Source organism: Podospora bellae-mahoneyi, chromosome 2 (assembly GCF_035222275.1).
Source record: "Podospora bellae-mahoneyi strain CBS 112042 chromosome 2, whole genome shotgun sequence".
Taxonomy (NCBI): Eukaryota; Fungi; Ascomycota; class Sordariomycetes; order Sordariales; family Podosporaceae; genus Podospora; species Podospora bellae-mahoneyi.
In genome coordinates, this window is record NC_085881.1 from 2,100,194 (window position 1) to 2,115,869 (window position 15,676).

General features: G+C 51.4%; 3 protein-coding genes across 3 annotated transcripts; 1 reads left to right on the forward strand and 2 right to left on the reverse strand.

Annotated features, from left to right (window-relative positions):
• Positions 1–22: 22 nt before the first annotated feature.
• Positions 23–3,190, reverse strand: QC761_0036530 (uncharacterized protein). The gene is given in 6 exon segments (XM_062872323.1): positions 23–1,146; positions 1,155–1,577; positions 1,653–1,873; positions 1,948–2,238; positions 2,308–2,349; positions 2,423–3,190. Coding segments are annotated over 5 exon segments (1,011 nt in total). The 5' UTR covers positions 2,583–3,190; the 3' UTR covers positions 23–1,146; positions 1,155–1,280.
• Positions 3,191–6,876: 3,686 nt separating this feature from the next.
• TOF1 (Topoisomerase 1-associated factor 1) lies at positions 6,877–11,205 on the reverse strand. Its single transcript, XM_062876225.1, has 3 exons — positions 11,006–11,205; positions 8,525–10,952; positions 6,877–8,442 (listed from the first exon to the last, which is right to left on the reverse strand). The coding sequence occupies exons 1-3, from the start codon at positions 11,078–11,080 to the stop codon at positions 7,301–7,303; spliced, it is 3,645 nt and encodes a 1,214-aa protein (XP_062734804.1). The 5' UTR covers positions 11,081–11,205; the 3' UTR covers positions 6,877–7,300.
• A 162-nt stretch (positions 11,206–11,367) lies between these two features.
• On the forward strand, positions 11,368–12,892 carry QC761_204980 (uncharacterized protein). Its single transcript, XM_062876226.1, has 4 exons — positions 11,368–11,607; positions 11,665–11,764; positions 11,940–12,173; positions 12,230–12,892. The coding sequence occupies exons 1-4, from the start codon at positions 11,473–11,475 to the stop codon at positions 12,742–12,744; spliced, it is 984 nt and encodes a 327-aa protein (XP_062734805.1). The 5' UTR covers positions 11,368–11,472; the 3' UTR covers positions 12,745–12,892.
• The last annotated feature ends 2,784 nt before the right edge of the window (positions 12,893–15,676 follow it).

Below are 15,676 nucleotides of genomic sequence, written 5' to 3' on the forward strand. Positions count from 1 at the left end.
CGAAAAAGAACCATTGGAAACCATAGCAGATTTTCCCCAGCCACAGGTAAATTTGTCGATTCTTCTAGAATCCTTAATACTTCTTCTGGCTTCTTGTCTTCAGTCACCGTTCATGCACCTTTCGCGCCATTGATGTACCTGGTATTCGTCAGGTTCAACTACCGGTGACATATGCACCAATCCATCTGTGTACACCGCTCCCTCCTGCATCCAACGCTTCTTATCTACCACTCAACCACCTCCAATGCATCGAGTCTTCCCTCATTTTGCGCTATCACCATCAACATGCCTCAGGTTGTGCACCTTCTCAGCAAATCTCAATATCACCGACCAGATCAGCTACCGCACCACCACACCAACTCAGTACACACCCTCCTCTCTTATCCTCCCCATCTCTTCATAACTCAACTCCCGTGCCCAACCACAAGGAGGCCTCAACCCAAAAGATAAGACCCCTTGTCCTTGCATCCCAGAGCAAGAAAAACCAAAAATAAAAAACTGGGGCCCAAGTGAACCAAAGATCCCAGCCATGCAAGCTTAAGATGGGAATTGGAAATTCACCATCCCCCCACGGCGCGTCAAAACCCAAGTACCCAGGCAGCAGTCTCCACTCTTGACGACATGTCATGTTCCCCCTAACAACAAAGTGAGTAAACAAAACCCCTTTTGCTTTTCTGCAGATATAAACGCATGTTTTGTCCCACCCTCCCGATCCACCCAGCCTTGTCATCATCCCTCGCTTCCAGGTTCAGCCTCTCCCAATGGCCGCTTCACCCCAATACCTTGTTTCCTTCAGCCTTTACAGCTCGATGAATTCCACAGCCTCCTCTACCTTGCATCAAGATTTGTGTAACAGATTGAAGTGGCGCTTTGCTGTTGTCTATAAGGTACCGTATGCATAGGCACTTGTCTTTCGTCCAACCCCACCCTTCCTCTACACAAGTTCAGGCCACACATAACACAAAAGAGATAAAGAAAAAACAAGGTGTGTGCGTGTAACAACCGCATCCAATCTGTAAGGAGATTTTACCCTTGGCATACCTAAGTTGATATAAATGCTAAAGAAAAAGGCAGAAGAGAAAAATATAGTATATATGACACAAGAAAAAAAAAATCGAAACAAACATATGAAAACGACAAGAGAAGGTGAGTAGGTGAGTAGTGTAAGGCAAAGTTCTATCTCTTCCTGATCATCGGTATCCCTATCAACAAAGGAAATCTTCTTTTGCTTCCCATCTTTTCTTTTCTTTTTCTCCTTTCTATCTGTTTCTGTCGCCCAACTAGGCAGCAGATATAAACCCAGCCCCAGCAGCAAACGCCCCGCAAAAGGCCAGATACGCGCACCCAGCCAGCGCCGTCATCGTGTTATCCAGCTGCGACTTTGCACTTATGGCGGCGCAAAAGACGAGGGTCGACACACATATGATGGCAAAGTTGCCACTGTTGTCAAAGTTGCAGAGATACAATAGGGCCGCTGTTATGAGAAGTAGCAGGCCGGCGGCGACGACGTGGATGGTCTTGAAGATGACGGTCAGGATGGCCATGGGGACGTAGTTGTCTTCGGTGTGGGAGTCGGGCTGTCATCAGTCAGGTGTGTTAGTGTCTGGGACCTGGTTGGTTGAGATTCGGGCATGTTAAGGTGCGTAACACACCTTGAAGAAGCGGGCGTAAAGTCTCATTATTCTGCTTGACGTCTCAGTGACCCAGTAAGGAGCCTGTGGGTGTGGACTGACGAAGTCGTCTGGGCTTTTGAAGGAGCCGCAAGCGTCTCTATCTATCACGTTTCCGTATATGTGCTCGAACAGGTTTCTGAATGGCTCTGGGTGGATCGGGTGCTGTTGTTCCATGATTCTCATCGAGGCTGTTAATCTGTCTGTTGTTGTTGTTGACGATCAGCTTCTGTGCCAGGAACTGTTTTGTTGTGGCGGTTTCCAGATCTTTTCTTACCGTGTTCAGCGAGTTCCTTATTTATCTCTGCTAGGATGACCTCACGCCTGTTTGGAGTTGGGGGGTGTCCCGCTGGTCTTTTGTGGTTGGCCGAAAGACTTCTTGTTCCTTCGGGGAAGTTCTCGTCATAGGCACGCAGCTGGTCGTTCAGACAATCCAACCTGCATTGCTTGTCGAATATCAACTGCCATCTCTCGTTACGGTAAGCCCTGTGAAATCTCAGATTGGACCATTGATCGAACATAGCCGCCAGCTCCAGGAAGCCGGAGGTATGTTTGCGTTCTTCGTTTCCTACAGTTCATGAAGAATGCCATCAGCAAACCGCAAATTTGAACCAGTCATACGAGGAGTGTGGCTTACGACGGTTGAGAAATCGACTGGTCCTATAGAACTCTTTCAGTGCTAGGACGATCTTGAGTTAGCATCAGGTCTCAAGCTCAGGCCTTCGAGCATCTTAGGTCAAGAGGATACTCACGACTCTCAGGTTCCGTCTCGATAACAACAGCGGCAGACGCCGAAAAGGTTGAAGGATCTGCTGGCCCATCGCTCAGATTCGCTTGCTGGGAAGACGTAGACGGACCGGGGGTTTCCAGCCTCCCAATCTCAGCTTCTTCAAGGCTAGAAACAAAGGGCATTTTGTCGTAAAAGTGGTTACTGGCCTAGGTAGCTGCGGGTTGACGTGACAATGGCAAGTCTGTCTCGTGGGCATTCCTTCCGCTCTTAAACATCTTTGATGGTAGTAGACAGCCCAGCGGCCCTTTCTCATGTATCTATCTGCATGTCTTCCGGTCTGTGTGCCTGACGTTAGGTGTTGAGCATGCAGGCAAGAACGGCATACCAAGAGGTTTGGCAGCCTTGCCAAAGTCGAGATGGCGAGCAAGCAACCATTGCCAATGGGACGAAGAATCGCTTCCGCATGATGCAGCGTAGAAGTGAATAGCGCTGATCGAGGAACGCTGTCGAGCATAAAAGTAGCGGTGACTCCTGAATAGTTGGACCAGCAGTGCTCCGCCTCGTTTGGGGCCAAATGCGCCATCTCGTCGTCGACGCCGTTGCAATGAGATTGCCCGGGAATAGTGCACAAGCAAACAGACGGGTAGACGGACGGATGAGGGCAGCAGGCTAGGGGAGTGACAAGACCCTCCGATTGCGAAATCAAGTCCCGAACATCACGCGCCAGGCTCTAAGACGCAATGTATACGTTCTCATTGGGTCACACATTGCGTCCACCACCAAGATGACACCGGGCATTGTAAAGTTGTGCCGACGCACAACTGGATGTGCAGACATCAGCATACGTGGCGGATAACTATGGATAGGGGGCCAAAAGCATGGTCACGATGATGGGTCACCCTTTGGAGGACGGGAGGCTCTTGAGGAGCCAGTAATCGTGCTAAGAAATCCGTGATCGGAGAGGGAAAAGCCTCAGGTTCTCTAGGGCTCCCAAGTCTATGCAGAAACGGCTCTGCGCATAATATACGCAGCTTCCATCCTCATAATCACCACTGTGTTCACCATCACGGCGAGCTTGCAGAAATTATCAAGTTTCGAGAACAACGAGGGCTATTTCTTCCAGCCCTTTTCTACTCTTCAATCACCACAGCTGTCTGGTGATGGAAAACAAGGGCAGACGAACTTGACGCGTCCGTTAAAGCAGCCACATCCCCAAATCTGTTTGCCTCAGTAGGTATGTAGGTACCTGGGCACCCTCTACACAGGCGGACCATTCGTGTGGTGGACGAGGCAGGTAGAGAATCATTCTCCACGACGGGAGTGTGTAGATTCTAGGGATCGATCGTTCGGTTTCCTTCTTCGCAAGCGGGGAATGGAATCTTGGAATGCTCGGCGGTTTTCGACCACTCGCCCTGGCTTCTTAGCCCCGACAACTTCGAGTTGCGGTGCGCTTATCGAAAGCTACATAAAAGTCGTGTCTGTTTTTCGGCAACCTTGATCATGGTACCAGGACAAAGCTTTGTAGAATAGAATGGGACAAGACAATAATATATGCTGTAGGTTTTTCACTGGAAGCAGGGAAGAGAAACACGAGTCTCGGATAGTGGGTGGAGGGGGGGGGGGAGAGGAGAAGCGTACATTACATACCTGGATGGTACGAAGCGGGAAGCAACAGAGGGGGTGTCTCCAACGAAGGTTACTCCGGTGGGATAGTCCGGTCACCCTCCAATTCTGCGCCGCACTGTGAGGCCTTTCGGGAAGCGGCTGACAGCCTTGAGTAGTTTTCGTGAGAAGCGTACAAAAATTGTCCCATGGCGACCACTTCGATAAGCAACCTCCGCTAGTGGTAAATCGAAAGCTTTTGTCAGGAAACAGCAACCTTCATGGCAGGTTGAAGATAGTCGCCATGACCAATGTACCTACCTAATGCAAACTTGCCATGTAATTATCTGCCTCTCTCGCCCGCAGCTGCCCGACTGGCTAACGTTTCCTCCAACACCCTGGAGGCTTAGTGGTGGCTGTGATTCGTCAAACCTAGTTGCAGGGCCTCCAGGAGTTCTTAAGGCGAGCACATCCTTACTTCGAGTTCCTCCTGACTTCGAACCTGTCAACCTCCTTCTGCAAACCGTCCAAAGGCGCTTTCATCTCAACGTCGCTCATCACACCACGCCCAGTCAAACCAAAACGATGTTCAGATTACTTTCCATCCCATTTCGGGCCGCCAATGTGCACCAAAACGGCCGACGATCGTAACACTGGAAAACCTCCGAGCCAGACACAAGGAGCCCGGTAAGCCCCTTATCCGTTCCGTACCTGGACTTTTCTTTTCCATTTTCTCCTCAGAATTCACTCTCTGATATTCTTTCTTGATTTCCTCAACATCATTTTTTCCCCCTTTTTGTGTGGTTTCCTTCATGTGGGAGAGGGGTTGACTTGGAGACGCCAACTTTCCCAGTCACATCCACTATCGATGCGCTGGCGGCTGGCCGAGGCATGCAAAGTACCATCATGCATGAAAACCCGTCAATCAGCGAATTATGGAGACATGGAAAAGCTTCCTTTCCGCCGATACCATTCCTTTTTTGTCTGCACAGGTGTGTCAGCCAGTGGTCAATCATGCGATTAGTTGAGCAAGGGGGGTGGGCATGATCTGTGGGGGTTGGGTTTTGGCAAAATGCTTCCACAAACATGGGATGCATAACTATGCCTGAATGCATAGGTCTATGCAAGGTGCATAAAAATTGGTCGGATGCACAAAATTGTGTGTGTGGGGTCCAGTTGGCGTCGCACCCTACCCTCCTTATTGATTCAAGCGGATTGATATTCTGGTCCATCCCTATCAGCGGAATGATATTCCAGTGTCGCCGGTTTTCGCTGCTGGCTTGGGTTCAGCAATGAGTTATCCATGTGAGAGGGGCAAGGAATAAGGAGCAACTGCTGGGAGAAGGAATCCTTTGAGGTTGGCAACATCATGTTGGCGCCAACCCCATGGCAACAACCCTGAGGGTTAACCTGCGAAAAGGCTGTATGAGAGACGCCAAGCTGGTTTGCCAACATCGAAAGGATGCGAAGCTTCTGCGATGGATCAGGGGGTGGACTATGAAAGAAGAACGGGTTCTCGAGAGTGCGACGCGAGAAACGGGAGATAATGCCGCGCCAGGGACGCAATCCGTCACGTCAAGTCAAGTCAAGGACCAGCCACCGCTAGATGCACCTCACAGTGGACGGGACGCCGAACCTCTGCAGACAATCCAGCCCGCGGCCGAACTGGCGCCCAAACTGGCCAACGGCGAACAGTCCTCACACCTGCGGCACTAGCGCGAGCCACCATCAGGAGTCACCGCATTCTTGAACGGGGAGCACTCGACCATTCAGCGGAACTGGTGTTGAGGATTTTGGAAACATTGTAGAAGTCTGCCTTACCGGCCCCGGAAGAACAACCCGGCTCAGTGAAGAAGGCTGGGAAGCTGATGAGTTGGCTATCGGAGCAGCAGGGGCCCCTGGCAGTATACGGGTTAGAAGGATATAAACGAGAGGGGAAACGAACAAAAAGGGCCAGGGAATGCCAATACCTGCTGGTTTTTGTGGGATATCGTCGGTGCGCAATCTCTTTTTGAGCTGAGCAAGCCAAAACCCCGACACAGGTTCACATCTTCAACCGCCATCGAACAGGACCAAATCCAGGCTCAATTCTGCGAATCTTCAAAACGACAAGATGGGGTGCAGTATGAGCACCACAAACACTCGGTACACAACAAATCCAGCCTTGTAGCCGTTAACCTTGCTTGCAACTAACAACAACTAATTGAACAGTGGTCGTGTCCCGACTGAACCCCGCTCGCCAGAGGGTCACTGGGTGGGTCCTCCCAAACCATCATCATCAACGGATAGATCCAAGCCCGAATCCACAAACGAGGGCGAGCAGAAGATGGACAAGAAGAAGTAGAAAAGGGGCAAGAAGAAGCAGAAGAGGAAGAACGGGACGGGAGAGTAGAGGACATGCTTTGTGACGGGTGTGACGCTCGCGGTATCGCGCCGATACGGGAGGGGGGTTTGCGGGGAAATGTTCAGGAAGAAGGGTATCGCTACATTAGAGGAATGGATATATTATATGGGCGTTAGATTGATCATAAAAGGAACTGGGTTACGCAATGGATCTTCATGGTTTTGGTTGACAGTTGCTCCTTTTCCCACCGTGATCCTCCTCCGCGTCTTCACATGAACAGAACCGACGAGAGTCCCACCACCCCGGTTTCAACAAACCTGGGACTGCCTTGACATGAGGAAAGAATCTAGAATGACGCGATTGATTATCTAGCTCGGACTAAAATGGGAGGACGCTTGAGGTTACAGACAAAGCAGGTTGGGACAAAACAAAATCTTGCTAGGCTGGGACGAGAAATGTGTTCATAAATGCTAATATATTCCTCGAGGCCTCAACAGGCAAAAATACAACTTCTGTTACAACCTCTCCATGCTCTTTAACCCAAACATCAGATGCCTCGACGTCGACATATCATACCGTTACCCCCTGTTCCCTGTCAGTGATGTCAACCGCCGAAGCGAACGGTCGGGTAGCCTTAGAGGTGGAGCGCGCTGGTTGTTCGCGACCCCACAACCGGCGATAGCTTCAACAACCCCACACAGCCCCGACAGTAAAACTGTGGGTCCTTGGACGACATAGTGTAAAACTTGATGACCGATCGATGCCTTCCACGGAAGGGCATATATCGAGATATGTGTTTATGTGAAGAAGCCCTACCCTGGCTCCCAATGCTATTAACCTCATCAGCTATCTGTTCCTCTTCTACCATGCCCATAACCAATAACAGTAGCCCGAAGGAAAAGCAGACCCCATGCACCGATAAGTGTACAAAATGTAATAAACATCGAAGACCAATCACTCGTCATCGCTACTATCCACAATGAATCCTGCTCTAACCCTCGGTCGCGCTCGAACTGGCGCAGCCACGGGCATGTCGTCGTCGGTATCTTCCTCGCCACCACCCTTGTCTTGATCACCAACACTCCTTTCACTTGTCTGAGTAGCAGATTGCATCTCTTCATCGCCATCATCGTCAACCGGCTTCTTGCTCGGCTTCCTCTTTTTGGCAGCTCGCTTAGCCGGCGGCGGTGAGGCTACTGAGGACGATCGCTCGCTTTCATCATCCGCCGTATTCTCCTGGTCATCATCATCTCTATCCATATCAACGTCCTCATCGTCTCCCAAATCAGCAGCATCTGACTTTCTCTTGCTGCCCCTATTGACGGCCTTCTTCGACTTTGGCCCCTCCACCACCGTATCCTCATCATCCTCCTCACTATCATCCCCATCCAACAACCTCTCCCAAGCGCTCTTCTCCACCCCAGCCGGCTTCTCCTTCTCCTTTTCCTTGGCCGGCCCCCCATACGCTGCCATCACCTTCTGCCTCCTCTCCTCCTCCCTCGCAAAAAACTCCTTATCCGCCTCCTCATCCGACTCATCATCACTCGCCCTCACATACATCTCACTCTTGATCTTCCTTAACTTCTCCAGCTGCTTTAGCTTCCTCGCCTTCGCCCTCGCCGCCGCTTCCTCCTCATCAATCTCCCTCACCTCCTCCACCTCCTCCCCATCACTATTTATCGTCATCCTCTTCCTCCTCAACTTCTTCGGCCTATCGCCCGTAGGGTTGATCGACTTCAACCGGCCCGCAGCAAAAAGCGGCTCTTCCCCATCATCCAAAATATCATCATCATCCCCATCATCAAACGCCGCCCTCTTCCTCGGCGCAGCTTTTGTCCCAGCAGATTTTCTGCGGAGTTGATCCTCCGCCAGCTCCCCAGCCTCAAAAGTAGGGGGCTCAAACTCCGCCTTGTTGATCATGTTCAGATTTTCCTTTAGATCATACGCGCTCATCCTTCCGGGAACGATCCAGACCGAATCCGGAGTCTCATCCAACGTCGGCGCCAACCTCTCAAATCCAACTAGCTTCATCAACAGCCTCAAATGCGGGTTCTTGAACATTGCCGTTCGGCACTTGTCATTGGATGGGTGTATCACTACAAGGCGGGTTGTCATGTTAGCGCGCACGGACCAAAAGTAAACAATCGCACAAGGCTCTGTGTTCAGGGGAAAACTCACCAGTATACGGCGCCTCAGGCAACAACCCCACCACCACCTCACCATCCGTTGTCGCCCCCGACTGCCTCGCCTCCTGTTCCCCCTCCCACCCCCTTCTTTCACTTTCCGCCTCCGCCAAAGTCTTCTTCACCCACTCCAACCACTCCGTCTGGTTCCTATCCAGCAACACCCCCACCACAATCGCAATCTGCGCCTCCTTCTCCAGCATCTTGTCTTTAAACTCCAACTCTGCCCCCGGCCGGGGGTTTGTCGACACCGAGCTCGTCTGCCTCTCGTAGCCGTACTCAAGGTAAAACGCCGTTTGCTTTTCTTTGCTGAACAACAACTCGACAAACAACGCCGGTCGCTCTTCTAGCTTCTTGGTGCATTTCCTCAAAATTTGCTTCACCAGCTCTTCCCACTCTTTGTAGACCGACTTCCCGACAATGGAAGAATCAAGTGGCTGAGGGCCCTTGATCATGTTGTAAAACAGGGAGATGATGTCCAGCCTGAAGAGCATAGTCCCCATCTCATGCTTAAACGCCACCCGATAAAAATATCGATGCGCACGCTTGAGTTGTTCGGGAGAGAGGTCCTGGTAAAAGTGGGTGAACTTGACAAATGTGTCAACCACACCCTGGGGTAGAAATCTCGTGGCGAACTGGGCAAAGTTGAATTTGCGCTCTTGGGAGGTATGCTCCGCCTTGCGGGCATCGGCTTCGTCGTCGTCATCCGAGACGGGGTTGACGAGGTCTTCGTCTTCTTCCGCGTCCGAGTTGGTCCCCCCAGCGACGACAGCCTCGGCCTGTTTGGCTTTCTTCTTCTTGCGGGTTCGTCGCCGGGAGCGGACTTGCATGTCGACGTTTTGCTTGGAGTAGGCTTCCAAGATGCGAAGGAACGTGTGGGTGAGTTCGGTGCAGGCGTCGAGGTACTCGAAGCCTTGGTCTTTGAAGGTGCGCGCGACGCTGGCGATGGTATCGTGGGTTTTTTCTTCGTAGAAAAGGTTGCTGAGGAGGTTGTCGGCGATTTCTTCGTCTTCTTCGTTGCCGCTGTCGGTCATCTCCTGGATGGTGAGCAGTATCTGGGTAAAACAACGCATGACGGTCGTCAGCTGGGTCCAATTTTTGTCCGTGTAGGCGCGATCGAGGTATCTGTTGAGGGTGATGATCATCTCGGGCTGCAGAACACCGGCGACAAGGTTGAAGGTATTGACATCATCTTCAGCTGCTGGTTGGGCAGGCTTCTTTTGATCTTTGTTGGCTTGTTGGCGTACTCGTTCAGCTTCCAGGAACCATGATACCAGATAGAAGAACTGAGCCTTGTGGCTTTCAAGAACGTGGCTCGCTTCTCGATCGATCGATCGCTGGAGGTGGAGGAATAGGGGGTTGAAGCCAGAGTCGAGAAAGTCAGAAACAAAATCCTTGAGCTGTTGACGGGCGCGTTCGTCGAGGTTGACGGGTGGACCTAGCTCCTTGTCCGCTTCGTCTTTCCTTGCTCGTCTTGGTGCCTTGAAGGTTTTGGAGCCGTCCATCTTCCGTTCTCGCGCAGCAGGGTCGAGTAATGCGTCTTGACCAGAAACTGTGACTGTTCTCCCATTTTCCCTCTTCACCCAAATCATGGTGCCAAACCTACTATGCCTTGATGGCCCCTTCTTGTTGTAAGACTTCAGCATAGCCGCCTCCTTGTTCATGGCGGCCGTCAGTTCGTCCGTCTTGATCTTGTTCAGCTGCTTTTCGCTGACAAAAAGCTTGCTCGAGTCCACCCTCTTGAGCAAGTGGAATAATATCTCCAGGATAATGACGTCCTCCGTCCGGAAGTCCTCGCCCATGTTCGATGCGATTGTCAAGATGGCAAGGAACACATCTTGGAACGAGAAGGCATCAATCAGCGCTGACCTCGAAATCTGGGATTCGTCCCCCTCGTAGTTGACCCCTGGCGGCGGGCTAATCATGGCGATATTCCGCAGGAAGTATAGAATCAGCTTGATGATACCCTGATCTCTCGCTGTTCTGTCACCAATCGGCAAAGCCATACTCGGCAGCGCTACCCTGATCGCCGTATTCAAAATCTGCGCCGCATCAAAGTTGATAATCGCCCTCTTGTAATTCAGCTGCGCCAACTGCAACACTGGCAGATGTCTGTGGTGGTTGACCGTCATGGTCTCGGGGTCCTTCTCGATGGGCCAGGTAAGCGGTACCATAAGCTCATAGCACGCCAACGCAACCTTTGACCTGTATTTGCTATCATTGTCGCTTGGCGGCCATAAAGCAAGAATCTGGAGGAGATCGGTGCAGACAATATTCGCTTCGGCGAGGCATCGCGCAACGTCCATGCGGTTCGTCTTCTCATCGTAGAATCGAATCCATTTCTTCAGATCGCGCAGGACTTCGAGGGCGTCGTCGCCGAGTTTATACTTGTCGTCATCGCTGTCTACACTGTAACCACCCAGCTATTCCAACTGTCAGCCAACCTGTGTCAAGGATCGCTGGCGGGAAAGCCTACCGCAGAAACAAGACTGTTGATGTGCGCCCGCACCTCGGGGTGCACAGTGTCGTTGGGGATCTCGTTGTCCTCCATGTCGGAGTATTATTCTCGAATGTCGTTTATACCAGCATACGGTCTTCGTCTATCACGATACCAACTCGAATTCGTCGTCGTGGTATCTTGTTTGCTGTGGCTTGGCGCTCGTGGGCATGGAAACGCGATGCTCAAACCCATTAAAATCAGACGCGACTGACCGCGTCTGCCCAATTAAAACAGACACAGTGCGCTCACAGTGTGTGTCTTGGAGCTCGCACTATCCCGGACAGGGCACATGGCAGAGAGTCGGCCGAAAGCAGCAATCGGTCCGGGGGTGGCCCTTGGATTTACCGAGGCTAGCCGACGTCACTCAGTCCGTCGCATTCACAAGAGAGCTTCATTCTCATTTTCACTCTTTTTTCCATTGTGTTTGTGTATTTTAGGTAAAAATGGCTTCTATCATGTCGGCTAGACAAGTGCTCCGTCTGGGCAACCGCCTCAGCGTTCGGTCTTACTCATCTGCTGTCAAGCATGAGGGCGCCCGCGATGTCAAGCGTCTCGGTGTTATCGGCGCGGGGCAGATGGTGAGCTTCCTCTTCATGAGATGAACATAGCAATTGTAGCTGACATGAGATGAACAGGGTCTCGGTATTGCCCTTGTGGCTGCCATGAAGGCCCAAGTCCCAGTTACCCTCGTCGACTCCAGCCAGAAGTCTTTGGATAAGGGCCTTGTCTTTGCTGGTATGTTGTCACTACCAACCCTGAACCAGACCCGTTAAGGGGCAACCCAAGCCATGGAAAGGGGCACTCAAGCCACCAAGAACGGGCTTCAACCACTTCTCATTAACCCTCCCAATTCTCTTTATCAACCCTGGCCCTTCATTTTCCAGTATCAATTTCGACTAACGACTCGCAGATACTCTTCTCGCCAAGCAAGTCGCAAAGGAGAAGCTCACTCAGTCCCAAGCTGATGCGGCGAGGGCCCTCCTCCTCCCCACCACCTCCCTCGACGCCCTCCACGAAGCCGACTTCGTCATCGAGGCCGTCCCAGAGATCCCCTCTCTCAAATTCGAGCTCTTTTCCCGCCTCGCCTCCATCGCTCCCTCCCATGCCGTCCTGGCGACAAACACCTCCTCCATCTCCATTACCCGTAAGACTCCCCTAACCCCTTGCTCCCTACCACACCCATGCTGACACCCATCCCAGGTATTGCCGCCGCCACCCAGGACCCCTCCAAACCTCTCGACACCTCCGCCTCCTCCCGCGTAGTAGCAACCCACTTCATGAACCCCGTCCCGGTCCAAAAAGGTGTCGAAATCATCTCCGGCCTCCAGACCTCCCCCACCACCCTCGCCACCGCCGTCTCCTTCGTCGAGAAAATGGGTAAAATTGTCTCCTACTCCGTCGACTCCCCCGGTTTTCTTGCGAACCGCATCCTGATGCCCTACATCAACGAAGCAATCATCTGCCTCGAATCTGGCGTCGGAGACCGGGATTCCATCGACGCTATCATGAAGAATGGCACCAACGTCCCCATGGGTCCGCTCCAGTTGGCGGATTTCATTGGGCTTGATACTTGCCTCGCGATCATGAATGTCTTGCATACGGAAACGGGGGATAGCAAATATAGGCCGAGTGTGTTGTTGAAGAATTATGTTGCGGCCGGGTGGTTGGGGAAGAAGAGTGGCAAGGGGTTTTATGAGTATGCCCAAAAGAAGTAAGTGGGCAGGAGAGATGCTGTGTGTGTCATGATAGAATTTAGACAGCGTTTTTCATTAAGCCATGTATCAATGCTTATATATGTTTACATATCTGTTGGTTATTTCACATCTATCCCTCTACTAGAGCATGACACCGCACGGTAAACCACTCAGACCATTCCCTTCTTTCCATTGTCACTTACCTGCTTCAAAGCTCAAAACCAGTCGCCCTCTAATACAGAAACAAACCTCATTTCAGGTCTAGATAGCAACCACCCTTCCATTTAAAAGGGGCAACAAAACAATCCACTCCCTCAACCACACCCAGTACCCCTCAGCCCATTTCCCTTTTACCAATCCTCACCGCTATCCCCCCACTGACCATGCACTCAATCAAAATCCCTCTGCACGCTGACAAAAAAAAAACTTAGATTACACCCCGCAATCTATCCAATTTTCTCACCTCCCCGCAAAAGGTAGCCGACACCACTCGGTAGTGCTTCACAAATTGCCCAATATTTTCGGCATCAGTCTACCAGGACAGCAGCAAACTTTCTCACGAATCTCGTTTTGCTTTTCTCCTCCTCCTACCTGTCGGATGAACCGGCCGACCTGTGTGTGTGTGTGTGTGTGCGTGTGTTGCAGTTTTAATCTGTCCTCCCCCCCCGACACCCTACAGAAACTTAGCAGTTGAAAAACTATTTTTGTCCTCTCTCTTTGTTCATTCGGCTTGTCCCGAAGCCAGCCAGGTTCATCTCTCGATAAACCATCGCCCGGGAGCTTGTGTGGTGAGAGCCCGCTAATCTGGCTGTGAGATCTTTGGGGAGGAACAGGCCGTCCTTCACTGGGGAGAGATGAGAAGGTAACCAAAAACTACCCCAAGCACACCCCAACAACAACCACCGCAACCACAAGCACAACCACAACAACAGCCGACCACCACCCCAGCCCAACCCTCTCCTTCCACCTTCCCCTTCCCAGGCAAAACTCCCCATCACCCATTTAAGCCGAGTGTAATGTGAATCAGCAACAATGTCGGGGGCACCCGCCCCTCCCGGTCCCCATCTCATCCCATCCCATGACAGCCAGTAAACCCCCCTCCCGTACCCCCAGACTCTCATATAGTACCTGCCATGGAAAGAACGGATCAAGAGCAATATATTCCCACCCCGTTAGTCAAACTAGCCCGACACCACCCATACACATCCCCTCAAACTGAACCTTCAGACGGAAGTTCCCAGCAATAGAGAACCAAACCAAATGTGGCCAACTCTGACGGCCGGAACTGTCGTGTGATATGTCAGCAAAAAGCAACAGCTAGGCTCGGGAGGCCAAGAAGAATACCTCTCGTTGGTGGTGATGTTCTGATATAGGGGGTTTATATCATAAACAAACCTCAAGGTCTTGATACTCCTCCCTCCCAGAGTGTCCGGTGGTCAGGCAAAAAAATAACGAAACAGGCATGAGATCAGTCTTCCCGAAACCAAAACCAATACGCTCTCATCACGGAGAGCGACGAAGCTTGTTTCTTTTTTCCTTGAAGCGGATCGTCCCAGCCTCCATCTGTCTGTCATGCAAATACATCCCTCACAAGCAAAAACCGGCTGACAGGAAAGAAAGCGGGCGTTCGGAAAAAATATGGGGTTCATACACACACACACACACGCACGCACGCACGCACACACACACACACACACACACACACACACACCACACACAATACAGAAAAAACCATGCTCCCCCCTCTTCGGAAAAGCACCCCCGGCTCACATCAAAAAAATCCGGTGTTTCCCAAAGGGGTAAAAAGACCATCCCATCTTGTTCCTGCGTACTAGAGTAGACCATGCCATGCAGGGAAGCCCGCAAGAACGGGCATGTCTCGCCTCTTGTTGGTTAGGTACCACAAGTAGTTTTCCCAACTTGCTAGCCCGAATGTCGTGTTCCACCCCTGTGTGGAAAAGCAAGCAAGCAGGCTCCGAGTGAGTTCGAGGTAGTTATCTATCGATCGTGAACTCGAGAAAAAGCAGAATCAACCAATGGGGGTTGATAAACAAGTGAGAGAAGAAACAGTGGCTGGCAAAAACAAACCAAGACCTCCTCAGCTTCTCCCGGCGGCGGCCAAAGACTGAGCCTGGAATGGCAAGCCGAGGGAAAACCCCCATATCCGCCATTTTTACCGGCCGGGACTAGAAAAACAAAATGCCTTTGTTGTTGTTGTTGTTGTTGTTGTTGCTGTTGGCGGTAGGTAGCTTGGAGCTTACCTCCACCATAAGAAAGGTAGCTTCCAAAGGAAAAACTGACGAATCGGCACAAATTTGACAGTTTTGTTTTGATCCTCGGTATTGTGCTTGGATCCGTCAGTCTGGTCTTACAGCACAACACAGCAATGCCTTGTAACGGGACCAAAGTCATGTGCCACACAAGTCAAAGACAGTCCCATGCCTAGTTCGGTTGTATCTCAGGAATCAGGTGAATCATGCGTGCTCGGTGTTGAGTGACTCCTCTGGTCGATATCGAGTTACATCCCCGGTGACTGGTTCTCGAAATCAGCATGGCTATTCGAGCAAGAAGGATGACAGGCATCTCCACTACCTTCGCAAGCTTATATATGGCGGGAAACATCATTTATCTCGACCTTTGAAAGCATTTTCGATCAGATAGTCAGGTTGGGGGTCTCTAACAAACAAACAACATGACCTAGAAGCTGTACAGCCAGGAAAGCAGTGAGTAGTTTGAGCAAGCCGCGTTTGACAACTCGGCTAAACAGACCCGTCAAAACGGTTCAAGGACAATCGATTCGCGCTCACAAGCTCTCACGTCACGGTGGTAAGCAAGTCACTTGAAGGAAAGCCGATAATCACCAACGTTCTGCCACGCCGTGTTTGACAATTGCGTGATGCTGTACCAGGCGCCTGCGATATTCTTCGCCTGAGTCGCATCACTGGGCTACAGA